The sequence below is a fragment of the Osmerus mordax genome, chromosome 9 (assembly GCF_038355195.1).
Source record: "Osmerus mordax isolate fOsmMor3 chromosome 9, fOsmMor3.pri, whole genome shotgun sequence".
NCBI classification, from domain to species: domain Eukaryota; kingdom Metazoa; phylum Chordata; class Actinopteri; order Osmeriformes; family Osmeridae; genus Osmerus; species Osmerus mordax.
In genome coordinates, this window is record NC_090058.1 from 4,911,926 (window position 1) to 4,938,625 (window position 26,700).

The 26,700-nt window shown below is 48.4% G+C and overlaps 3 protein-coding genes across 3 annotated transcripts; 1 reads left to right on the plus strand and 2 right to left on the minus strand.

Annotated features, from left to right (window-relative positions):
* The first annotated feature begins 327 nt into the window (after positions 1-327).
* Positions 328-2,502, plus strand: clec14a (C-type lectin domain containing 14A). The gene has a single exon (XM_067243486.1). It carries the CDS (start codon positions 814-816, stop codon positions 2,104-2,106), a length of 1,293 nt encoding a protein of 430 aa, XP_067099587.1. The 5' UTR covers positions 328-813; the 3' UTR covers positions 2,107-2,502.
* A 738-nt stretch (positions 2,503-3,240) lies between these two features.
* Positions 3,241-4,434, minus strand: sstr1a (somatostatin receptor 1a). The gene has a single exon (XM_067243287.1). It carries the CDS (start codon positions 4,432-4,434, stop codon positions 3,241-3,243), a length of 1,194 nt encoding a protein of 397 aa, XP_067099388.1.
* Positions 4,435-6,689: 2,255 nt separating this feature from the next.
* On the minus strand, positions 6,690-26,666 carry ttc6 (tetratricopeptide repeat domain 6). The gene is made up of 31 exons (XM_067243260.1): positions 26,419-26,666; positions 25,270-26,110; positions 24,543-24,710; positions 24,173-24,303; positions 21,881-22,060; positions 21,507-21,663; positions 21,136-21,240; positions 20,100-20,201; positions 19,806-19,889; positions 19,157-19,563; positions 18,765-19,034; positions 18,406-18,637; positions 18,068-18,197; positions 17,097-17,272; positions 16,774-16,910; positions 16,366-16,535; positions 16,139-16,259; positions 15,753-15,903; positions 15,485-15,567; positions 15,297-15,373; positions 14,831-14,988; positions 13,481-13,630; positions 12,607-12,747; positions 11,916-12,029; positions 11,479-11,598; positions 11,311-11,384; positions 9,905-10,115; positions 8,795-8,965; positions 8,381-8,533; positions 7,902-8,127; positions 6,690-6,823 (listed from the first exon to the last, which is right to left on the minus strand). Exons 1-31 carry the CDS (start codon positions 26,664-26,666, stop codon positions 6,690-6,692), a joined length of 5,622 nt encoding a protein of 1,873 aa, XP_067099361.1.
* Between the last annotated feature and the right edge of the window lie 34 nt (positions 26,667-26,700).

Consider the following 26,700-nt stretch of genomic DNA (forward strand, 5'->3'; position numbering starts at 1 on the left):
TCTCTGAGTTTAACTTTCAGGGCTGCCGAATTCACAGACTAGTGTGGTTACGTATGTGTGTGTGATGTGGAGGGTCCCCTAAAGAAAGGAGTCACGTTTCCCCTGTTTGTCATCCCATCCTGCAAGCACTGCAGAGTTATGAGTGGGTCAGGCTGGCACATCCTCCTCACATGGTTGTTTATCCAGTTGGATCAGAGTGCGAGCCACACCAGCGGTGCACAGAGCTACGGTCTTGCTAGTTTCTCAATCGCTGACTTCCTGCATCTCCGGGATAAAAATCTGTTTGTTTTGGCAAGCCTGGATTTGTCCTGGAGGAAAAACTGACCGTCAAAGGCGGGTCAACTCTTACGGTTACACCTCTGTGACCTGAACCGTTACAAATCCTCTCCATAAGGTCTCCTCCTGAGACTTGGACCATAGCTGCTTGGTGGGTTGCGAACTACAGTTTTGATGAGTTGGGGTGATTCGTTTTTGAAGTTGCTATTGTTTGTCTGTGGCGACACCCAGCTCCACCCCCCTCTGCAGAGGAAAGAGAGAGCTGTATCAAGTCGGAGCACACTTCCTGCGCTTGTTGTCTTGGGAGGGGAGCTTAGGGGCAGCTAAGAAAGCACTGGGGAAATGAGCTCTGTCAGACTGTTTAGTCGAGGGGCTGCTATCACAGCCAGCCAGTCTGCCACAAGAGAGCTAGCGCAGTCAACTGGTGTGTCAGAGGGAGCGGCTAAAACTAGCCCTCCAGAGCTGCTCTGCTGACAGAGTTTCAGAGCAGAGGCGAGCTGGGCCGTATGAGAGCAGAGGTTCGAGGGAGATATTCTAATGACCACCATCAAGAGGCTGAGAATGGCCGAAGCTGGAAAACAAAAAAACTGGATCTATCTCTTTATTACCTTGGGGATTGCTCTCTGTGTGACTGAGGCACGTTTCACCATCAATCAAGACGTTTTCAATTTTGACAAAGCTCTGGAAGCCTGTCAGCCTGATGGCTTCCTGGCCAACATGGCCAGTTTGGAGGAGGTCTCCGATATCCTGGGAGTCATCTCAGACACACTTCGACACAATCCGACATATAATTCGACCCGGGAGTTCCACTTTCGAATCGGCTTGAAGAGTGGCAGGGACAACTGCGTGGTGTCCGGTCAGCCCCTGAGGGGATTCAAGTGGGTAGAAAACGTGATTACTGACATTCAGAATCAGAATCAGGTTGGGGTTTGGCAGTGGAGGGAGGAGCCACTTGAGACTTGTACTGGGACACGCTGTGCCTTGCTGTCTGGGGAGTTCAACGGGACAGACGTTGTGAACTGGGGCTTGATCTCCAGCACCTGCAAGAGCGAATACCCCATCGTCTGTAAAGAATGGGAGGGTGGAGCCCAGAAGGGACAATGTGACCCCTACGAATCCCCTAACGCACGATCACAGGACATTAAGCCAGATGGAACTCTAATGGTGGAGTGTTGGAACGGGGACATTCACACACTGACGTGCTCTGCTGTCACTCACAAATGGAAAAGTGATGATTTATCCGCTAAAAATGGGGACATCTGTCCCTCATGTGAAGAAGGCTCGGTGAGGGACAAATCTGGGAGCTGTGTGGATGTTGACAAATGCTTGCCGAACCCCTGTAAAAACGTATGTATCAGTAATAACGGTTCATACACGTGTTATTGTTTCAACCAACTTGGAGACATCCAAGAAGAGGGTTCACCATCATGCAGTGGGTCAACAAATACCTCAGTCCCTCCAGAAGGAGTTACCAAGCCGCATGCCAATGTGACTCAGGTCAACACCCCCACTGTTGACCTGTCTATCCCGGAGAGGCCGTCTCCCAGCTCCCCTCCGGCCCCCCCAGGATCCCCAGCCTCCCCCACAGACAACAGCAAAGTGCAAACACATTCTAACGTGTTCATCCCAGTGCTGATTGCGGTCATGGGTCTGGTAGTACTGGTGGTGGTGGTCCTGGTGGTGGTCAAGTGTTGCCTCAGGTCCAGGAGCCGGAAGCTGGCCATGAAGAAATCAGAGCAGATGGCCATGAAGAGGGCTGAGGCCTCTAAACAGGCCGGCCTTAATGGCCAAGACTCAATGGAACACACCACTGAGAAGGAGGCCACATAGAGAGGTGTGTGTCTGATAAATGAAGGTTGCTGGTTTGGACGGTTGAACTCTGTATGACTTAATTTTCCATAGAGCTCAACACTATGACGTTAACTCTGCTTGTTTGCACTGTGCCAGAGATGCTGTCTTTGAAGAGACTGTGAGTATGGTAAGGTCATTGTTCAGTCTCTAAGGAATAGGAACACCATGTCCTGTCTTTTGTTTCCTTTTTATAGTGTTCTGTAGAATGTTCTACTGTATATATGTGTGGCTATTGATTTTGTTTGTATTTGAAAGAAATTATTTGAGATATCAAGTCCTGATATTGAAGATGTTTATGGGATATGCCCATATTACACTGACCAAAGTATTGCTATAAAACAGTTTGAGTACATTAAAATAAACTTTAAAACAACATTTATTTTCTTGCACTTTCATTTTCTTGGACAATAAAGTGGAAATGAACAGTACTCAATCTAAGATGTGGTGCATTGAAAGGTGTTTTTCTTTAAATCAGCTTTGGGTGCTTTCCATTCAGTTCCTCCCTCCTTTACACTCATAGTCAGCTAGGTCAGAGGGGCAGGGATAGGTTTATTGAATATAACTTAGCCCTAAGTAGTAGATCTGACGGGCAGGGCCTGACCCGAATTTTGTCAGAATGTGCTAATTTTGTGTCGTTAAACAAATGTTTTCTGTCTTTCTTGTATTTAGGGTTCCTACAAAAAATATCTGCATGGCTTTGATAGCGCGGACAGTTCCTTATAGGCAGTATGGAGACTAAGAGATGTTACACAAATCGGATTTAGAAAGCATATGCATTAGAAAGCACATTCATTTAGAAAGCACGTGCATTCGTGCATGATAAATGATGAGGAATGAATTCATGTATAAGGTAGTGTTCACATTGTGTAAATAAAACAATAGACAATTAGGCCTATAGGACATTTTTTATTTGATGGAGTCAAATCTTATTGAGATATTGTTTCCAGTCCCGTCTGAAGGTATGTCAATAAATAATTAGACGCTTAAATTCATCCAATTTTAATGCCGCGTTTATGGAAAACATTTGCAAGTTAACAGACGTAGAAGTAACAGTCATATTAAACACTCAAGCGGCCACATTCATTTGTTCATATCATAAAGCCAGTCATTATGCTACAATGTAGTGGTCCTAGAAGTACAGGTGCCATTCCGGTAAGTGCTGTCTGATTCCATGTTGTCCGGTTGGAACTCGTCCACACTATATCCGCGACTTTTCACAGCCGTTGCATAGTAGTCTATGGGTTCCTCGGTTGCGCTATCCATCCAGCGTAGGCACAGGATTCTTTGGAAAGAACGTTTGAAATTGTCCGAAAGGAACCCGTACAGGAGAGGGTTGGCGCAGCTGTTAGCGTATCCTAAAATCACAGCCAGTTGGCTGAGTGTTGCGTTGTGCTGCTGTACGAACACGTTAACGAGCTGGACGATGTGAAAGGGCATCCAGCAGATGACAAACACGGTCACCACCATCATCACCATCAGTGTGATCTTTCTCTCCGATTTTTTGCGCTGCTGCCATCCAGCCTTCAGAGCCACCACTCTCAGCTTGGCAATGATGAGGATGTAACACATACAGATGGCAATTACTGGGAACAGAAAGCCCATGAGGAAGGCATATATCACAAACACAGCCATCCACTGGCGCTCGGGCTCGGGCATCTGCATGTTGCATGCGACAGAACCGTCTGAGTTTGGTGCTGTCGTAGAAAATATGATAATCGGCAAAATGACTAGAATAGAGAACATCCACACCCCTAAGTTAACCATTTTGGCAATTGTGGGTCTGCGGTACCGGGACGCCTTGATGGGATGTACAACTGCAATATAACGGTCAATGCTTAGGACAGTTAGGCAGTAAATACTGGTGAACATATTGATAGCGTCAACACTCAGGACAAGTCGGCAAAGGAGGGAACCGAACGGCCAGTGGTGCAGAAGTGAAGAAGTCACCAGGAACGGGACGCTTAGCATGAGTAACTCGTCCGCAATAGCCAAGTTCAGAATGTAGATATTGGTAGCCGTTTTCATTTTGGCATACCTGAAAATGACATAGATCACCATGGAGTTGCCACACAGTCCAACCAGGCACACCACTGAGTAAATAAACGATATCAGGATTGCGCTGCCGTGTGTTTCGCTGTGCGTTTCATTTCCAGATGAATTCGTCAGAAAAAATCCGTCTGTTTGGTTTAGATTCCTAAAAGAGCCGTTAGGCATCATATCTGCTTGAATATCCATCAAAAGAAAAGTGCGAGACAATATATTGTCCGTGAAATAATCCTTTTTAAACAGAGCGCGAGTCCCGAGCATCCATCTACTCACGGCAGTTGCAAAGCGCTGCGGCGCACGGTGCGTTTCAGGACCATGGAGAGCGAGCGACTGGATGCTCCAGCAGTCTCGAGACGCAGCGTCGTCAGACGTCCCTAAATGACGTTGGGGTGGGCTTGGGTCCTAATCGATATGCTGTTTTCTAGAAAACTCTCAAGGAACGTCATACCACGCTCAATTTCCGTAGCAAACTAGTGAACAAATGGCTTCATATGTATGCTGACAACGTACAGTAGAGCTTTCTCTTGTGTTCCCTGAAGGAACCAGGTTGGAACACGTCTGGTACTTTGAGACAAATGAATCCAATAAGCAATTCCATCAGAATAATTTACATGAACAGAGTTTACACTGAGATACACATACAGTCATCAACAGGTATATGATATAGCATGCCACATTTAGTAAGTTACTCAACGTAACAAATAATAAATACAAGGTTTCCTTCTTTGTTTCCAAACACAGTTGCATGAAGCGAGTCTGCTATGCCGTGGGGTCCAAGCTGGAAAGGCAGCTTGAGTTCTCATCTTGCTGAGAGGCCTGAATGTCCCGACAGGATGGCAGGTAGCGGAGCAGACATGCCGAGACACAAGCTGTTGGGTGCGAAACCACAAGAATAGGTTTCTGATTTCATAGCACAGCGGTGGGTACAGCTCACTTGTAGAGAGGTTGCAGGATCAAATCCCCCTCTGTAGGTCACTTTGCATTAAGAGTCTGCTGACTTAATACATTATTTATTATTATAGTCCTTCATTTTGTTAGTCCTCACAGGGTCATATTAGCCGCACCTGGTGTCTTAGTGGGAGACCAAAGGTGTTTGGAGACACTGCAGGTTCCTCTCAAAGGCAATACAGGTCTGGGTTAATTAAAGAGTTTACAGTACTGGATTGGTTTAACAAAAGTGTTCTTCACAGCTCAAATATGCATTGACAAAAAAATCCCATAAGAGTCTCACGATGAAAGCATGCGTCTGAATGCAGGTAATGATGTCGGGCAGGAGAGAAAAGGCTTGTCTCTATAGAATAGACAGCTTCAATCAGATGATATAGCCGACATTGTTCTCCCAGAGAATGCCCTGGAAACCCGATGGGCTGAACCAGTGTGGCCCTGGGAGGAACAGATGGCTGTATTCACACTCATCGTTTCCATCCCAGTCCTGTCTCTCTCTCCCTTTACTCCACTCTCCTCCTTTCTCGGTTGCCCCTGTCGCTGTCTCTCATTCCCCCTCACAAAACACTCCATACTCTGTATCCCTCCATCTTAAACATCTCTCTCATTCTGCCTCCCTCTCCTTCCACCCGTCTCTCTCTCTTTCTCTCCTGGAACCAGGCCAATTCCTTTGGCAGGTGTTTTTCATGCTCAGTGTAGGCCCCTCTCCTCCCCTCTCTCTCCCCGCCCTCCTCTCTTCACCCCTCAGTCTCTCTCCTGGTCGTCTGAGCTGTTTCATGGCATCTGAGTCAGCAGCTCACTCATGATGTGAGAGAGTCGAACACACCTAAATACAGTTGGTGAGTGTGTCTGCCTGCTGAAACAGAGAGCTCTGTGTGACTCAGTCTCTGCAGGCTGCAGCATCTAAAGGCCAGATTTACACAGAGTCTCACACCGTCTGGCAAGCAGCTATTACTGAAGCATTTTATCAGCTCAGTGGTGTGTTTTCTCAAGAAGCTGCCACAACATAATAAAGAGGGATTACACACACACAACACTCACACAATGTACTTTCTCCAAGGACTTGTATTACAATTAGAAGAATATCAGACAGAGAATATGCAGTGTGTCAAATAATGTTTAACGTTTCGCATTTTCAGATTGATCGCAGCTTAAAATTTGTACCGGCATCAGCCACTTGACGAGGAGCCTCCTAAAATAGCCAAAGGCTGTCTGCACGTGCATGCATGAGTGTGTGTATGTGTGCGTGAGAGCATGTGTGAGTGTGTGTGAGAGTGTGTGTGTGCGTGAGAGCATGTGTGAGTGTGTGTGAGAGTGGGTGTATGTGTGCGTGAGAGCATGTGTGAGTGTGTGTGAGAGCATGTGTATGTGTGCGTGAGAGCATGTGTGAGTGTGTGTGTGAGTGTGTGTATGTGTGCGTGAGAGCATGTGTGAGTGTGTGTATGTGTGCGTGTGTGCGAGCATGTGTGAGTGTGTGTGTGTGTGAGTGTGTGTATGTGTGCGTGAGAGCATGTGTGAGTGTGTGTGAGAGTGTGTGTGTGAGCATGTGTGAGTGTGTGGGTTTCATCCTTTCACCCGTCCATGCCCTCCTGCAGCTCCACTGCTGTCCTGTAGTCCTCCACAGCCTGCTGGGTCCAGCCCAGGTGACCTCTGACATCAGCACGCAGCTTGTAGACCAACGCATCGCTGGGCTGCAGATGGAGCACTACACCAGGGAGCAGAACACACACTTCAGATCTCTGAGAACACTCTAGAACACACACACTTCAGAGCACTGAGAACACTCTAGAACACACACACTTCAGAGCACTGAGAACACTCTAGAACACACACAACACTCCAGATCTCTGAGAACATTGTAGAACATAGAGAACAAATATGAAAGCTAGTAGGGGAGCTATCAAACAACTAAAACACATAGACACTAAAACAGTTGTTCAAAGATAGCGGGGGTGCGACACAAAGCAAATTAAACACACACAGTAGCTCTGGTAGAAACTAAATATTGAAAATAGAAGTATGTCTTACACAATGCAGTGCATTACAGCCAGTTAGAGTTTGGTTAATTATCACTTTAATTGTCTATTTGTTTCTTTAAAGTACTTTTTATAATATAGATCATGTCAGCCCATTGGAGTTCAGAGGACAGGCAAGAATTATAGAGCAACATAAGATTTTGGGGCGTAACACAACACCCTATTTGTTAATAGCTGGTCTACTTAGGAGAGGTATTGGATAATTATAATCAGTGCGGGGATATTACAATGTTTGTTTTATTGTCTCCATGGAAACCCCAGCTCCCTCTTCCACTTTACCATGAATGAGTAGTGTGTGTGTGAGCGTGTGTGTGTGTGTGTATGGGTTTGTATGTATCTGTCTGTCTGGTCTTTGTGTTACAGTGGTGTTGGCATTCAAGTGTGGTGCTGGTTATTGCGACACACACTTGTACATGACAGATCCCTTTTATAGCCAGTGTCACTCAATCTAGAGAGCTAGCTAAGAGGCTCTGTCCCCTGCTACAATAGAACCCAACTGAACAGAACAAAACAAAACACAAAGACAGAAGGTGCCACACACCCATTTCAACCTATGTTCACAGTATCTTTCAAGTAATCCTCTATTATCTAACTGTGGTTTGAAATGAATTGTGATAGAAAGATAGACAGCACCCTAAATACTAGTGTGGATCAGCCTTGAAACACACACACGGAGAATGTAAGTGTAGAAAGTCACGGGGCTGACATGTCTGTGAGTGGCCTGTCCCTCTGCATCGCAGACTGTACCTTGGGTGAAGTCTCTCTCTGCGAGGGTGTACTTCCGCAGGGAGCAGTAGAGGTTGGCTCGGTTGAAGTAGACATGAGCTGAGTCGGGGTTGAGCTTCAGGGCCAGGGAGAAGTCCTGCAGGGCCTCCGGGACCTTCCGCAGCAGCGCTCTGGTGATGGCCCGGTTCAGAAGCGCTGACTCGTCCTCTGGGTCCAGCTCAAACGCGTGGCTGTAGTACTCGCAGGCCTGCAACACATACAAGCCCCTGTAGCGTCTGGAAGGGGGATTAAAGCCAGGACTCTCTGTAAGGGCTAATGCAGTGTAAGCTAACGCCTAGGCCTTTGTGACGCCTTATGTACACTAGGCCTTTTGACATCTAGACTTGAGGCACCTGGAGCACTCTGACAAAAATGACTTATAGAGAAGCTTGTGACCTTGTGGAGCTGCCCATCACCCCTCCACTGCCCCCCCCCCCCAACCCCCCATGTGTGCCCTCTACCTGTTCAAAGCGGCTGTTGTAGAAGTAGAGGTTGGCAGCGTTGAAGTGTGCCAGGGCGTAGGCAGGGTTGACTGAGATGGCCTTCTGGTAATCTCTCATGGCGCCCACTACGTCCCCCATATACTGGTTTATCACCCCGCGGTTGGTCAGCAGCTGGTCTGACAGCGGGTTATACTACAGAGACACAAGGAGGTTCTAGAATCTTTTAACGTTCTGTTGGAACCACCAGTGCACTGGGAGTCCAAGCCTCGACAGAGTTCTACTGAAGCGGCTCCCAGCTACCATGTGTGAGGAAGATGTGAGGCTTCAGTCAGTATGGTCTCCCAGGGGAGTAACAAGGAGGATGGGTGAGACTCTAAAACACAACATACTTCCCACCTTGAACCAAAAGGATTAAAAGAGGTTGGAAGCAGCTTCCCTCAGCTCAGATACCTTCAGGGCGGAGTTGATGTCTTGGAAGGCAGCGTAGGTGCTTCCCATCTGGAGGCTCACCACGGCGCGGCCCTCCAGTGCTATCCAGCTCCTGGGGTTGATCTCCACCGCCACGGTGAACTGGTTCCAGGCTCTCTGGAAAAACCCGAGAACCTGGAGGCAGCAGATGGGTAGTTACACACACATACACTCATGCACACACACCTGTACAAACACACGCACACATAAACACACACACACTCAGACAACAGAAGGCTTTCTCTCTGCTTGTGGCAACTCTATATCTTAGGAACAGGCTGTCAAGTACAAGTTCACATGGAACTCAGTGGTCCACTAGACACACCACAATAACACCACCTAATGGATGTCGTTATTGGGCCTTTACGAACCCCCGACCTTTCAGTCTCTCAATGTGGTCTTCCTTCTCCTCTGTACACCTTGTTATCAACAACACGGAGAGACAGACATGCATGGTTCTGCTCCTCACCACTCTGCCACAAGTCACCACTACCAATTAAAACTAATTTATTCCAGTTAGACAGTGGTTTGGAGAGAGTGAGCAGCGACACAGGGACAAGCGCGGGGCACTCAGCTGTGAGGCCCTCTTCACTCTGAAGAGCTTGATCAACAAGTCTGATACCGGTCTTTTGGAATACGTCTCTCCAGTATCTGCTCGGTCTGAGCACTCTACTGATAAAGGAGTTTTTAAAGACCACTGTCAGAGCGTAGGACAGGCATAAAGCACATTAAAGGTTTGCAAACCATGTTTGGAGGTCTAGGGTATTTAACACAATCTACTGTACCAAAACACTGGAGCCAGAGACCATAACATGGGAGCATAGATCCAACACGCCTCGACTGCACATTGACATGATTACATGATACTGCCGTTCCGAGGAGACTGTTCCACAGGGACCTTTTTTGCAGAATAAACCAAATCAAACTAAAATGTTATTTTGTGGCAGTAAATCTCAAGTCTCTACTCTGTGGTTCCATGTCAGTAACTGTGACCGTTAAATGCATGAGGATGACCAAGGGTCAATCCCTGCCCGCATCACACATCCATCCAACAGTGTGTAGAGCAGCGCTCACCTGCAGGTTGTATGCCAGGTTAATGCGTGCAGTGGAGCAGAGGGGATCCAGGTGCAGGGCTGACAGGAAGTCTCTCTGGGCCTGCTTGATGGCGTGGGCGTGGCCGTAGTCCATGTAGGCGTTGCCCCGCCCCACGTAGGCATCCAGGAAGAAGGGGCTGAGCTGCATGGCATGGCTGAACGCCTTGACGGAGTCCTGCAGCTGACCTTGTCTGAACACACGTACACATGTATAAACACTCACAGATACACGTATTCACACACACACACATAAACACTCACACACACACGTATTCACACACACACACATAAACACTCACACACACACACATTCACATAAACACACACACACACACACACACACAAACACTCACAGACACACGTATTCACACACACACAAAACATTAAGACACTGCTGTTTACTAGGGTATGGATTCATGTATTTGGGCCAGAGAGCTATTCCTCCAGTTTCCTGCGCTCCCTATAAAAGCTCTGAGGTGAGAAGAGTCTGGAGCGCAGCAGCACCATGTCTGAATGACCCAGCTGAGAGGTGCGCATCACTGCTTTCCACAGTCCCTCCTTTATATTTCACCACTCTTTTACTCTCATTTTACTCTCATTTTACACACTCACTTTCTCTTTCAAAACATCCTTTCATTCTCCTCTCTCTTTCGCCCCCATGGCTCCATATTGGAGATGATTACCCACGGCAATCATAGCCCTACAGTTCCTCTTTCAGAGAATAGAGCCTGTATAAAACCTAGATGAAGATGTTTTTGTCCCTCAGAGACGGCCGATAACATTGCTCAGGATGTTTGTCTTCGCTTGAGCACAATCAGACAGGGAGGGATTGCAGGTTCTGGAAGTGACAGATGAGGGTGTCTGAGCGTGTCACGGTGAACACTTCCTCCTCATGCAATTACATGTCAGATCCTGTTTCCACGAGTTGGAAAGCATGAGAACAGACAGATTGGAGCTATAGTTTTCCCAATCAGAGAAACCATTAATAACATTAATGGGTATTAATGTTCCAGTTCCTGACCCTCGGGTGATTTTATTTTACCTCAAAAATCAATAACACAATGCAGAAGTCAAACACTAGACCTCACACAAACTCACACACACCAGACCTCACACAAACTCACACACACCAGACCACACACACACTCACACACACTCAGCCAATACGAGGGATGCTTGTCGTCCTGGAGGCAGAGTAGGATTATAGCTACATAGAGATTTCCCATACTTTGCACTGGTTATCAGCACATCAGAAAACAGAGCTAATAAGATTCCCCCATCACCCTCCATCACAGGTCCCTCAGTCGTGGTCCTCTCACCCCTCAGGCTAGTGACCCAGTTTCAGTCTATGTAGGAGAACAAATCATATTTATATGAAATATTGACCTGTGATGAAAAACTCCTAGAGCGTGGTAGATGTTAGCATCCTCAGGGCTTCTCCACGAAGCAGCTTTGAAATCCTACAACACAATCAGTACATGTACCACAGAACACAACATCAGCACAGGGGGATGGATGGATGGATAGATAGATGGATGGGTAGATAGGTGGTACCTGTAAGGCACTTTCATGGTCCCCTAGTTCCAGATAGAGGAGAGCTCGATTGATCAGGACTTTTAAATCAATGTCCTGCTTTCCAGGGACCAGTAGAACTATCCCATAATCTATGAGAGCCTGGGGATGATACACACACACACACACACACACACACACACACACACACAGACACACCAGCCAGTCTTTTAGTGTAAGTGGCATTCTGTCTTTGAGGGTGTCACAGAGTCAGTGTTTGTGATTTCAGGCATTAAAAGTCAAAGCACAGCTGCATGATGGAAAATCAAATGCAAGAAAGGACTGAAATCAATTATTGAAAGAGGCTGGCTAATCTACATACGGAAATGAGAGGAGAAAGGGAGGGAGGCACCAAATCCGAAATGGAGAAGGGAGAGAGATGGAGAGAAAAAGGAAGAGGAGAGATAGAGAATTCTAACCAGATGATAAAGTTTAAGCTGCTGGTAGCAAACTCCTCTGTTGTAGTGGGCAAAGTAACAGGTGTTGTCTATCCTGATGGCCATGGAAAGGTCCTCCACCGCCCCCTTATATGTCTGAAACACACACAAACACATACTTATACACTTTAAACACAACTACACACACACACATATACCCCCAAAATACAACCACACACACACACTCACACAAACACGTACACACCTACAACACAACCATAAATAAACATACCGTACATACACTTATACACCTGAAACACAACCACATACATACTTCCACCTGAAACACAGCCATCTCTCGCCCACACACACCATCCCCCCCTACACAAACTCTCTCTCCCCCGTCTATCTCCCACACAAGGCATCTCTCCTCCAAAACTCCCCCCCACACACCATCTCTCATATCCTGTCAAAACACCCCACAGCAGCTTCTCTCCAATCTAATAACCTTACTCTGAAATAAGTACCAATGGAGACTGATTTAGAACTGTTATTTATATCTCTATGACAGACAATGATGGGCTTCAGCAATAAGGGAGGATATTGTTTTAATCAAAAATACATTATAGAGAACTGAATAGTGAGTGTATTCACATAATACAGTAGAATCCCACCCACCCACACACACACACACACACACACACACACACACACACACCCACACACTTCTCACCTTGAGGTAGAACCTGAGTGCTCCTCTGTATAGGAATGCCCTGATGCTTTTGGGCTGGATCCTAATGGCTTCGTTGCAGTTGAGGATGGCCTTGGAGTAGCGCGCCTGCGCTCCGTAGAAGGCAGCACGACTCAGGTACACCTGCAGCACGCACACACACACAACGCCATCACACCAGAGAGCAGTCACATGACACACACCGCCATCACACCAGAGAGCAGTCACATGACACACACCGCCATCACACCAGAGAGCAGTCACATGACACACACCGCCATCACACCAGAGAGCGGTCACATGACACACACCGCCATCACACCAGAGAGCAGTCACATGACACACACCGCCATCACACCAGAGAGCAGTCACATGACACACACCGCCATCACACCAGAGAGCAGTCACATGACACACACCGCCATCACACCAGAGAGCGGTCACATGACACACACCGCCATCACACCAGAGAGCAGTCACATGACACACACCGCCATCACACCAGAGAGCAGTCACATGACACACACCGGCATCACACCAGAGAGCAGTCACATGACACACACTGCCATCACACCAGAGAGCAGACACATGACACACACCGCCATCACACCAGAGAGCAGTCACATGGGCTGTAAAGTAGGAGGGGGACGGGGAGGAGGAAGGAGAGGGGGGGAGGGACGGTAGAGTTGGAGGAGGATGGGGAACAGCTGGAGAAGGAGGTGTTGGAGAAGAGGGGGGGTAGAGCCAAGTACTGCAGTCCCAGAACCATTCACGATGGTTCAACAGGCCAACCACTCACATTCAAATACACATACAAGGACTCTAGACTGGATTATAGACTCTCAATTCCAGTGGTTGGCCTGTAGCCTAAACTGACCTGGAAGAGGTTGGGGTTGATGCTGAGGGCTCTGTTGAAGTCCTGGACGCTCTTGGACTGCTGCAGCCTCATGCGACACAGCCCCCTCTGGTGGTAGGCTTCTGCGTAGTCCTGGTTGATCTTCACTGCATTACTGAACGCATCCAGTGCCTTACACCCATCACAGACACCCACAAACACACACATCATATTCACGCACAAACACACACATCCCATACACGCACAAACACACATCAGGAATTCACACATTTACACAACATGCCAAACACACATCACGCACATATCTCACAAATATCAAAGCGCATAACCAGCTCAAACATATTCAGGAGAGATTTTAAAGAGCTTCTTTTGATGGCCATCAAAACATTTCATCCAAAGCACTCAAAGGGATTCACTGAGAGGTTTTCAATCAACGTAAGATTGACTAGGAAGCGCTCAGGGGGGATCTAGAATTTGAACTGTTTTGTTGACAGTTTCATTCATCCATTCAGGTAAAAAAAGCTAGCTACTTTATTTTTGCCTGGCTGTCTGACTGGCCTAATGCACATGAGATTTCTTAATACATTTTTAGTTTGAATGAAAGGCTTTGAATAATAATCCTCCCTCCCTCCATCCCTCCCTCCATCCATCCATACCCAGATGTACCTGTGTGAGGAGGCTTTGGTACATGTAGCAGAGCCCTATATGGTAGAAGACCTCTGCAGCCTCTGGGATGGTACACAGGTTGGTCTCAATGGGGCTGAGTAGAGTCAGCGCCTTCCTGAAGCTCTCTACTGCATCCTGCAGCAGCCCTCACAGTAGTTTACACACACACACACACACACACACACACACACACACACACACACACACACACACACACACACACACACACACACACACACACACACACACACACACACACACACACACACACACACACACACACACACACACACACACACACACACACACACACACACACACACACACACACACACACAGACACAGACACAGACACAGACACACACACAGTAACGTACAAAACATGAAAGTATGCAGTTATATTATAGTGCAACCTCTCAATAGAAATGAAATCAGATGGCTCAGGGCCAAGATGGCTGAGCGGTTAGGGAATTGGGCCATTAATCAGAAGGTTGCCGGTTTGATTCCTGGCCGTGAAAAATGACGTTGTGTCCTTGGGCAAGGCACTTCACCCTACTTGCCTCAGGGGGAATGTCCCTGTACTTACTGTAAGTCGCTCTGGATAAGAGCGTCTGCTAAATGACTAAATGTAAAATGTAAATCAACCATAGCAGATATCAAGGAGGGACAGGAGGAAGCAAAGGACTATGGCAGGCTCAGACCCACCATGAAGTTGCGGGTCTTCATCTGGGTCTTGCCCAGGAGCAGGAGGATGGGCAGGGACGGCTTGTTGCTGGAGGCCTCCTCCAGACAGGTGATGGCTTTGTGGTCATTCCCCAGAAAGCACTGCACAGCTGCCTGCTGGAGGGGAGACGAGCCTAGGGCTGGAGGGAGAAGGAGAGCTTGTGTGTGGGAGAGGGGAATGTGGGGCTGTACAGGATGTTTGTGTGTGGTTTGTGTGACAGACAGAGTGAGGATGCTTTCACTATTTGTTTCTGGCATGTAAGACTTTCCAACAAGGTCAGAGAAAGCTGAATTGTGAAGCTAACCATCGTGATCCAATTGTCTTCTCTGGTGTGTGTGGAGTCATGTGGAGATGAGATGTCTACAGCCGAACAATGCAGACAGGTTCTCCCTGAAGACAGGTTGTCTCTGTTCAGGGAGAATGTTCTGTGCTGTGAGTGCCTGGTACCTTTGTTCATTTCAGCAGCATACTGGATACAGAAGGTGGCCAGGTCAAACTGCTCCATGTCACATAGATACTGACCCCTGGAGGAGGGAGGAGGGCGGGAAGAGGAGAGGGGAGGGGAAGGAAGACATGATAAGGACACATGGATGCCACTTAGAACTGCCCCAAACATTTCAAAATGAGGTAAGTACCTCATGATGTAGAATTGTTGGGCATCAGGTCTCATGTGTGTGGCTCGAGTCAGATCCGTTAGAGCTCTTTTTATGTCATTCGCCTGGAGGAAATGGATGGAATCTGGTTGGTCACTATTGGCTTTGAAGTAGGAGGTATTACCCTGTGGTAGGCCGGTGTTCAGGTCTAAGAAGGAGGTATTACCCTGTGGTAGGCCAGTTTTCAGGTCTAAGTAGGAGGTATTACCCTGTGGTAGGCCGGTGTTCAGGTCTAAGTAGGAGGTATTACCCTGTGGTAGGCCTGAGCACGGCAGATGTAGCCTCTGATGTAGGTGGGGTTGGCTTGCAGGGCGTTGGTGAACATCTTGATAGCCTGCATGTTCTGGTTCATCTTCAGCATGTAGATCAGACCCAGGTTCACATGGGCCACGGCCACTGATCTGCCCGGGCAGCAGCAACAACAACATCATCCTCAACATCATCCATAACATCAATAACATCAATAACACAACCTCTCTCTCTCTCTCTCTCTCAAAAGCATCTTTGGTCTTTGGACCAGAGAGCAAGGCTGAGCCAATCTCAGCGAGGGGCCTAGTGGTACAGTACCCCTGTACACACACACACACCCCACACACACACACCTCACACACAGCAAGGGGCATGCTGGTTGAGTACCTGTCCAGCTTGATCACAGCTTCAAAGTCAGACACAGCCTGCTGCCACTGCTTCCTCTCTGTGTAGAGCAGGCCCCTGTGCAGGAAGGCTTTCAAGTTGTCCTCCCTATCATTGATCAGAACTACACACACAGACGGACTACACTTATAGACATCCACCATAAACGCACACTTAAGTAAGCTTGTACTCTTGAAAGCATGTGTGTGTGTGTGTGTGTAGTGCTCTACCTGAGGTGCTGAGGTCCTTGAGAGCCATGTCAGGGTTGATCCTGCGGAGCAGACAGCCCCGGTTGTAGAACGCCACCCAGTTGTTGGGGTCCAGATGGAGGGCCAGGGAGAAGTCCTCGGTGGCCTCCAGGTGCTGCCCCAGCCTGAAGTACACGCTGGCACGGTAGGTCCTGGAGGTCATAGGAAGACTCATAGGAACAGAAATGATACAGAGACACTCTACGAGGGTTGTAAGAGGTTCGATGAGGATGATGGTCCTGTTGTCACAAAGGTTATAGGGCACCCCGAGGTACTGAAGATGAGCAGGCTTGCTTAAAGATAGTTATACAAATCTATAATCTTGTTTAAGGAGTCATATGCACAGATTTATACACACATGCATACACACACACACACAACTTCACAGACCTGGCCTTTGAGTGGCCTGGGTCCTGTTGCAAAACCTGGGTGAAGTCGTTCAGAGCCACCATCCAGTTGTTGCTGTGGAAGTAGTGCAGACCGTGGATCATCAGGGCATCAGTCCGCTTGGGGTTGATGGTGGACGTCTACAGGAGAAAGACAGGGACAGAGAGAGAGACAGGGAGAGACGGAAAGAAAGGGAGAGAGAAGGAGATAGGGTGAGTGACTAGGTGAGTGAGTGAATGAGTGGGTGGGTGAGTGTGTGTGTGGGTGGATGAGAAAGTGAGTGAGTGGATATGTGTGTGTGCATATCTGTGAGGTGTCATGATCACTTTAGCATAGTCCTCCATGGCCAGAAGAATTTCCTTCCTCTTCTCATACATCTGAGCCCTTTTGAAGTAGTTCTCATCATCTTCCGGTTTACACTTGATAGCTTGTGTGTAGTTGATGATCGCCAAGAGGTTCTCCCCTCTGAGCCGGTAGATCTCTGCCTTGGACTTAAAAGCATCTTGGACACACAAGGAAACAGAACCTGAATCAGGTCAAAGTTCAAATGAAAAATCAGAGTCAGACGTTTGATAGATACTGAAACTTTCCCAAACCATTTAGGTTATTCCAGAAAATGTATGACAAGCCCTTTCCATCTAACCGAGGCCCTTTTCAAATCAGTATATCTTCATCTATCAGTCTACTCCAGTCTGCAGTCTCAACCTTGGCTGCTCTGATGCTGTTAGACCCGACATGATGCACGGAGGAACAAACTGTACAGTAATCATGTCAGACATCGGGATGAATTCTGTGACAGTCTCTGGTGCTTTCTGAGTGCTGCCTTGATGTTCATGAAATAGAGTGCTCTAGCAGTCAGGTAAGACGAAAACTGAAATGAAAATATTCAAATGTAGGTCACGAGTTTGAAAGCCTCTCCTAAATTCCTGTCGCTGCTGGAACGAGGAATTACCCTAAAAGTGTGAATCTTTAATTCATATCAATATGGTTGTGCAGTACTGTAATACACACTAGCTTGGGCTAGATGTGTGCTTCTTAGCTCTGTGCTTGATGATGAAGTTCCTGCCTGCGTGCTTCCTGTTGTGCTTGATGATGAAGTTCCTGCCTGCGTGCTTCCTGTTGTGCTTCCTGTTGTGCTTGATGATGAAGTTCCTGCCTGCGTGCTTCCTGTTGTGCTTCCTGTTGTGCTTGATGATGAAGGTCCTACCTGCATGCTTCCTGTTGTGCTTCCTGTTGTGCTTGATGATGAAGGTCCTACCTGCATGCTTCCTGTTGTGCTTGATGATGAAGGTCCTACCTGCATGCTTCCTGTTGTGCTTGATGATGACATTGAGGTCTTCCAGGGCGCTGGACGGCTTGTTCCTGAGCAGGTGGATGCTGTGTCTGTGCCAGTAGGCGTTCAGCAGACGGGGCTCCAGGGAGATGGCCTGGAAGAGGGAGGCGACGGACACTGATTACAACACCACCAGCTGGATCACAGTACACGACGGTCCAACTTTATTTCCTTTAAGAAGATATGTGATTTTTCCTGTCAGATATTGTCCCTAACCCTTTTGAAATTGTTCAATCCTGTGACAGAAAGGAGAGGGAGTACAAATGGCAGTGTGGTTTGGGGTTCCAGGCACTAACACCTACAGCGTTGAGGTCCTCGAGGGCCAGGTTGAGGCGGCCCAGCTTCCTGTGCAAGGCCCCACGTCGACAGAGGTGGAAGGGGCTGGGCTTGTCAGTCTGCTGGGCCAGGGTCTGGCTCAGACGAGCCACCTCGGCCTCCAGGTCTGCCGGGGTCAGGTCTGGCTCCAGGCTCAGGGACAGGTCCACCTGATCAAGGGTCTGGATCTCATCTGGAGTCCGCTCCTTGTCCCCGGGTCTTTTGGAGGCGAGGAGGGTAGACGAGGGTAGAGAAGAGAAATAGTTAACAATGAACTCCTAAAACTGCTAATCTCATCACATATTTTATGTATTATCATAGTATTTTGCGCTTTTTCGCCCTCTACCTCAGGGTGTCGATTGGGCCCTCCTCCCTGCAATCGGTGCTGTTGCTTTCGTCCAGGGGGGGGAATACCTCGTCAAACCAGACTTCCCAGATGTCCCTCACCCACTCCCGGGTGGGCCAACCCTCCGGGATGCCCCCCCTTCCCTCCGTGAAGCTCTGGAAGTCCAGAACCAGGGGCACACTGGGGCAGTGGGACAGGGGTGCCGGGAGGGGGGACTTCCCATGGGGTTTGGGGGGGGGTTTGGATGATAACTGGAGCATGGATTCACTCCTAGGAAGACAAGGAAGGAAGACGGAGATTATAAGTAACCGTCCTGCTGTTACAAGAGCCTAGCCCACATAGCGAGAGTTGTCAGTATATGAAGCCACCTGAGGATAATAGGCATGTAGTACCTGATAAGTATGCGCGGTGGCTTCTTAAGTGTCTCAAAAATGTGGGCCAGCTTGGCAGGGCTCAGCTTCTTTCCCCCCCTCATCCTCCTCCTGCCGTAGAACACAGAGGTGCGCCGCCGACTACCCCCCAGCACCACCGCCCGACCTTCATCTCGGCGCTGCTGCTGCGGGGGGAACGGCCCTGGGCTGCCCCCCGGGGACAGCTCCTCTCCTGCAGGGGGGTTTTGGGGGGAGTCCTGCTGGGAGGGGGTGGATGCGGGCTGCCCCAGGGGGGCCTCAGCAGCACGGGCGGGGGAGGAGAGCTGCTGGCTGACCAGCTGGAGCTCCTTGGTGATGGTGGCGTAGTCACAGGACACCTTGAGGGAGGCCTCGGGGTCCAGGGGGGGGTTGGGGGCCGAGAGGGGCCGCTTAACAAAATATTGAACCATTTATGTAATGGATATGATACACAGTACATAGTGGTTACAGTATATATTTAGGAAAAAACATATTCACATTTATGTAGGATACAGGATATCCTCATACAGGATATCCAGTTATTCTAATGTGAACCACACCTGACTAAAATGAATACTCTATCAGCAGGCCATAATTCATCTCCTAATGCAGACTAGCACCAGTATATTTCAGCAGTCTGTCTGTGTCTGACCTGCCTGATGGAGGACAGGTCACCTGACGGCTGCAGGGTCTGGAGATCCACCACAGACTGGAACTTCCTGGACAGCACATTCTCCTGAGGAGGCGTATTCAAGGTTCAGACAAGATGGTTATGGTTACGCTATATGGTTTTTGGAACACTGAACACAGTGTGGCAGGTCCTCTAGGTTGAACACTGGGCTTAAACTTTTTTTTAACTCCCATCAAATGATTCTTAAAGTCATGGGAGGCAGAGATGAAACCAGGACATTACAGAGAGAGAGAGGTCAGAGGTTGCATGACTGACCATAGAGAAGTTTATCTCCGTTCCAGTGACATCCAAGCCAGATTCCACCCGGTCCGGCAGGTCATCAAACAACTCCTCACTCGACAGATCGTGCCTGGTTGCCTGGGTGACAAAAACCATGGGTACCAAGCAACAAAGTGAGGCAGAGTGGCTGAGGTCAAGAGTCCTATACACAAGATTAATGGAAGGATTCTGGGTTATTTCATGATTGGAACGAGTGAGGAGGTGTATTTATAGGCATTGTGCTGCTGCTCAGAGGGCCTGTCTGCAGTCTCTCCGGTCTGGCTTGAGCAGATGGAGAACATCTCTGAGGCGATGTCTGTTTCTAGTCTGCCTGCACCTATGTGTGTCACTTTGCACACACAACAGATACTGAGCTACGCCTGGCTACAGTCTGCCTGTACCTATATTCAATTCAATACACTTTGACCCTGAGAGGCCATTGGCACAGTCATGTAGAGTAGTACCAAATGTAAGGATACATTTTTTAAATGACATACAATGCACACACAGTAATATACAATACTAATGAGCCTGTCTCCATACACACATATGCTGAGCTACATGCCTTGCCACAGTCTCTCTGTACCTCTCTGTCCATGCACACGGATACTGTGTCTACCTGCATTCTCAGAGTAGTGGTCCTACTGCAGTCAGACCGAGACTAGTGGTGCTATGTCTGTTCCTGTCTCTAGTGAACAAGCCCATCTGCAAACACACGCCCAGGCTCAGCAGTGGATCATACCTGGGATTTAGCTGAACTTGCTGAAGAGCCCCAACTAAGCTGTACCAGTGCTGTGTTGGTACACACACACTGTCTGCCTCACCTCTTCTTTGGTAGAGAGCTGTTTGCGTTGGTGCTCAGCTGTAGTATGTATACTACAGGTGCGATATACATGTTGTATGTTGTAAATCTGGTGCTGTATACACTGTGTGTGTGTGTGTGTATGGTGTGCAGTATCTGATATTTTGCATGCATTTGTGTTGCATGTTGTATATCTGGTACTGCATAGAGTGTGTGTGTGGTGTGCAGTACCTGGTATTCAGGGAAGAGTTTGTGCTCAATGAAGGCAGGGGAGCAGCTGAACTTGGGGGGGGCTGGGTTCCAGAACATCTTCAGCTCGTTGGCACAAAGGGGGCTCTGGGGGAGGGGGGGCGTGCTCAGTAACTAGAACAGACAACCTTTCAAGAGACCTGCTTAGTGATAACTAGTTGCACATGTAGGTGGTGCTATCTAGTGGCCAAAGACAGAATGATCAACATCCGGCTGAATCGCCATCTTTCTTCAAGTCATCGCTGATCTAACAGGTGTTGAATGGTGAAAACAAGTATTCGAGCAAGGGAAAAGATGAATATTCTGACTTTGAAGGACAGGAAGTAACCAGATGCCCTTCAAGGGAGACTAACCATATGTCCCTGCATCACCATCCTGGGTTTCTCCACATAGTGCTCTGCTATCCTCTGCCAGTCTGCCAGGCTGTCTGAGGTGGCAGGGGGCAGGTGGACCACACTGTCTGGTACCTCCTCTGGTAACTCCTCATAGGGTTCGCCTTCTGTCAATATCCTGGTACAGCCAATGGGAATGAATGATTAAGGGTTCGATTGGTTTCTTACATTTAAGTTAACTTTCTTTTCCAGGTTTTGTTTTCACTCTAAGTTGTGTTGATGCTCTGTACATGATTAGTCTTATTTGTATTTTATATTAAAAGTTAATTCGCACAACTCCACTCCAACGCAGGCAGTGAATAATAAAATTACAATTTCAACAGGTTTTCTCTCACCTGTGACGGTCAGGATGAGCGGCGATGAGGTCCAGTGCTGCCCTCTGCTGGCAGAAGAGAGGTGGTGCTGCGAGCATGCCGGGGGTGTGGCACACACGGGAGGCTAGGCACAGCTCCGGGCGGAAGGTGTGGCTAGCTGGGGTCGTACACAGGTGATGGATAGTCTTGTACTCTGAACAGCTTGTTGGAGGGGGAGAGGGAGGTCGTAAAGGGAGGAAAAGATTATGTCACATAACTGTAACTGCCATATGTTATGACGACCATAAGTCTTGATGAGCTGAGGCCATATATTTCAAAATATGGGAGATGTTTATGATAATACGTATTTCTACAACTCTTTAGTGTTTCTATGGTGAAAATATGACAGCCAATTAAACCCCCTGTGAGTCTTGAATTGTGTCATTCAATAACAGTATGAAGACATGCTCTCAATCCAGTGCTGTCTCAAGCAGCTGTTGGCCCGTTCCCCGAGGGGGGAGTGGACCTACAGAACATGTGTCACTTCCAAATGCCAGACTATGTTGAGATATACTTCTATTTCTGGAACAATAGTTGGCAGCAGCAATTCATAGCCCACATATACAGAAAACATTCTCAAGGCATTGGATCCTCACCCCACTGTTTGCTTTGATGGAGGTGGAAAAAAAACATTGATTTGTTACGTTCAAGAATGTCAACGTTTCAACAATCCCAGTGTTTTGGAGCTGTTCCGCGATCCTGCCCGGGAGCTGGTCCAGCAGGGAGGCCCTCCCTCACAGCCTCCCCAACAGATGAGCTGGGGGTTTATTTGTGCAGATCATCCGCTGCCATAACTCCTCAGTAGCCTTTGAACTGCAGACAGACACAGGCCTGTGGTCTAGGTCTGTGTGTGGCCTCTTTGTGCTGAAAAAGAGGCCCTCCTCCACCATCCCTCTTACCAACCCACCTGACTGTGGACATTCATTGGACCTAGCATGTTCACTGTGAGGCCTGGCTGAAGGGAAGGAGAAGGCTCACTCTGGCTGTAAAACAGTTTGCTCAGGTAGCACAGCCGCCTAAGCTAGCTAGCACAGCTACACTAGCTAGCTCAGCTCCACCTAGCACAGCTGGTCAGGTAGCACGGCTAGGTCAGTTAAGGCCGGCTAGGTGTGCTAGCACAGCAAGGTTTGCTTTCATGCAGAGTTCAGATAGCTTGGAAAAAGAGAGACTGTGCATGACTGTGCATGTGTGCAAACCTTCCTGGGTCTCTGTGCTCTGTGTGTGGGGGGTAGTGGAGAGAGGTGAGAGCTCTGGGTCTATCAATCTTTCCACACTCAGCCTGTCATCCATGCAAGAAGAAAACCTCTCAATGACCCACAACACATACAAGTACACCCCACTAATTAAATGGCTTTTGTTGTGGCTACATTATTCCTGAATGGGTGGAGTGGCAAGGAGGTAGAAAGACAGATAGAGACAGAAAGGCAGGCAGGCAGGCAGGCAGGCAGGCAGGCAGACAGGCAGGTTGGCAGGCAGGCAGACGGGCAGGCAGGTTGGCAGGCAGACAGACAGACAGACAGGCAGGTTGGCAGGCAGGCAGGTTGGCAGACAGACAGGCAGTCAGGCAGACAGACAGACAGACAGACAGACAGACAGGCAGTCAGGCAGACAGACAGGCAGGCAGGCAGGCAGTCAGGCAGGCAGGCAGGCAGGCAGACAGGTAGACAGACTGGCCACCCCAGGAGACAGGTAGGCAGAGAGAAAGAGACAGAAGTAGGCAGGCAGAACGGGCAGACCTCCAACTCACTACTCATGTAGAGTATGTTAAAGAACGTGTGTCATAAAAGCAGCATAATTACTCTCTGCCTGTCAGTGGAGATGACTAACTGAGAAATGGGAGTTTACATTATTGCCTTATGACTGACGCACACCCCATAAAAGTCCCCCCTCCTCTAAGCAACTCCAACCCCACTCGTAAACGCCAAGGTGGGAGAGATGGCAGGTGAGATAAGGGCTGAGTCGAAGAGGTCACCGGAAACTTGAGTACAGAGACTCATCCCTAATAACAGTCATCAGGCACCATGTTATGTCCTCATAGCTCTACCTAAACAAGCCCTCCTTGTGATGATTGAGACACTGTAGTCTATCTCAATAGTCAGAATCAGTAATACCTCAATATTCAACGCACTTAGAATTTGCTGAATTTTGTTGTTGTTGAGATTTTACACGTGTGGGTGATACAAGTACAATTATAGCATGATATTATAGATCTCCATAATCGGCTCATGAAACTCAACTCTCCATAACCTTGCTAAAGCACTTCCAGAGGTGTACCTGGTTTTGGGCCTCCAAGTAGCCAGCAGGGAGAGATCCTGCAGGGTCTGGGTCTGTAGGGAGACCCTCCTGGGCCTCTGGGCTCCGGACATGGCACCTCCTCTCACCAACAATACATCCTCACATGGCACCTTTAGAACAGAAAAAGAAAGATGATTGAATGTAGACACTTGGAGTATTCCTCCTTCCACAATTAACTAACTTAATTGAACATATATATTTTTAATCCAAATTCACCTTTAGTTGATGGTGTGTGTGTGTATTTTTTACTGTATGGGTCAACACACAATACTGTTCATAAACATAAATAGTGAAGTCTAATGAATTGTTGGGTCATGGGAGGATGATGGGTCCATCTCCAGCAGGTTACCGTGTGTGGGAGGGTGGTGGTCATGGAGACGATGTCCTCCTGATCCTCTGGTCCTGGGGTGGCCATCTTGTAGATCCTTGAGGAGTCTGGTCGCTGGGTGGACTCAGAGGGACTCATCTCCTTCCTCACCCACCTCTGAGGAACGTAGACCTCTGTGTAGACTACCTCCTGGAGGAAGTATGACAGGACACACATGTGCAGTTATCTCTTACAGACACACAACAAAATACCTGACTTAATAATGAATGAAATTGTCTTCTGAATATTTGAGGAAAGAACTATGAAGGGCCCGGTGTTGCAAACAGCGGACAAAATCATCTCTTCAAAAAGGTGACATAAAATAATGACTTAATCGATGTGGTTTGTACAATGTGCCTTTCTGATCTAAGAGTTGGTCTATCTGCAAGGGTACCTTTTTGACACGGCTGCCCTCCATTTTCTTTTCCTTCACACGTTGAGGTTTATACTTGGTTAGCTCCTCCTTCGTGATGTAAAACAACAATACAAGGTCATTTGTAGCCTATGCATAACAGTACATTGATAATGCATTCAACAAACCTATTTAATTGCTTCACTGTGTGTTTTATTCATGTTGTGATTGTATAATCAGAATTCTGCTGGTGGCAAGTACAAATGTACTAGTAACCACTGGAAATCAATAAAGGAATCATTTGCTTATCATTTCCTTCTAGTTTCTGCATGAGTATTCTGGGAGTTTGTAGCTCACCTGGTAGCTGCCTCCCAGCACCTTCTCCATGAGCTCCTTGATCATCTGATCGGAGGCTGACGGGGTGTCATTCGTCCCGCTCTGCAGCGAGGCGATAATCTCATCCACCGTCCTCCCTCGCTCCCTGACTAACATCTTGGCCACTTCCACCATCTCCTCTGGAGTGCTCTGCTGGCCGTGGAGGTCTTCACCCACCGCCTCTTCCCCAGGGCCGACCCCAGCGATGTCCTGCGCCTCCCGAAGGAGCTCCTCTGCTGAGCGGACGCTGCCTCCCCCCCCAGCGGCCTCCACGGGGGTCCGGGTCGCCCGAGCCTTCCTCTTCTTTTTCTTCTTCCCGAGTCTCCGACCCACGGAGCTACTCCGTGATTGGTCAGAGCCCAGGTCCGAGCTGTTCGCGCTCTCATCCTCAGAGCTGTCAGAGCTCTGGACCCGCCCCCCGCGAGACCTACGATAACTCCTGTCCGACGGTTTGTTCACCGAGTCTTTTGTCTGGTTGGCAGACTTATTGGTCTTGTGTGCGAGCGTCCTGGTTGTCGTGGAGGGGTGCTCTGAGCGGGGTTTGGAGGGGGGGAGGGGTCTCTGGGTCATATGTATGACTCTAGTGGTCCCTGCTAGCTGAGCAATAACTGGCCTGGGCTCAGGCTTCTGTCCAGAACAGACAAACCCTCTGGCGGAGTCTAAAGCCTCTTTGGCCTCCCTCTCGTTAGCCAGGTCTTTCAGAGGTTTCCCCTGGGCCCTGCTCTGCTCCTCACATCTACTCCTAAGCAGCTCTGGATGAACGGCACTGTGTGTAACAGAGGCTGGTGGGGAGCGGAGCAACTGCACATTGAACTCCACAGGGCTGGTGGACAAGGGGGGAGGCAGGGGTGGAGGCAGGGGTGGAGGCAGGGGTGGAGGCAGGGGTGGAGGGGAAGTACTGGTTGTAAGTGCTCTTGTTTGGTTCCATGGTTCATTTGATGTTGTAGGGTTCACCTACAGGGGTGTAAACAACATATATTTCAAGGTCAAGGTCAATTATAGCTGGATGGATGAATTTGTTATTTATCATGTTATTTATGTCAAGGATCATAAACTGCACAGATAAATTGACCCTGCCTTAGCTGTTGTGGGCTTAAATGTAAATGACTAAAATGTAAAATGTAGTCAAACTGGAGGTAGTCAAACTGTAGAGAAAGGGCCAGAAAGTGTAGCTGCATGCCCCAGGTGCTATTGTCCTTTACCTCTCTTGCAGACTCAGCGCCTGGGGCTACCGCCTTGGTACTAGGGTTCCTGTGGGAGTCATAAAACAGCTTCTTCATCTGCAGAATGTCTTTCTGGCAGTCTCTCTTCAGTGCCTCTACTTCCCTTCTCCTCTTCTGCTCATCACTGTGACTCGGCAGCTTCCTATCCCTCTGCATGGTCCCTGCTGGTGGCTGCGAATGAACAAATGAA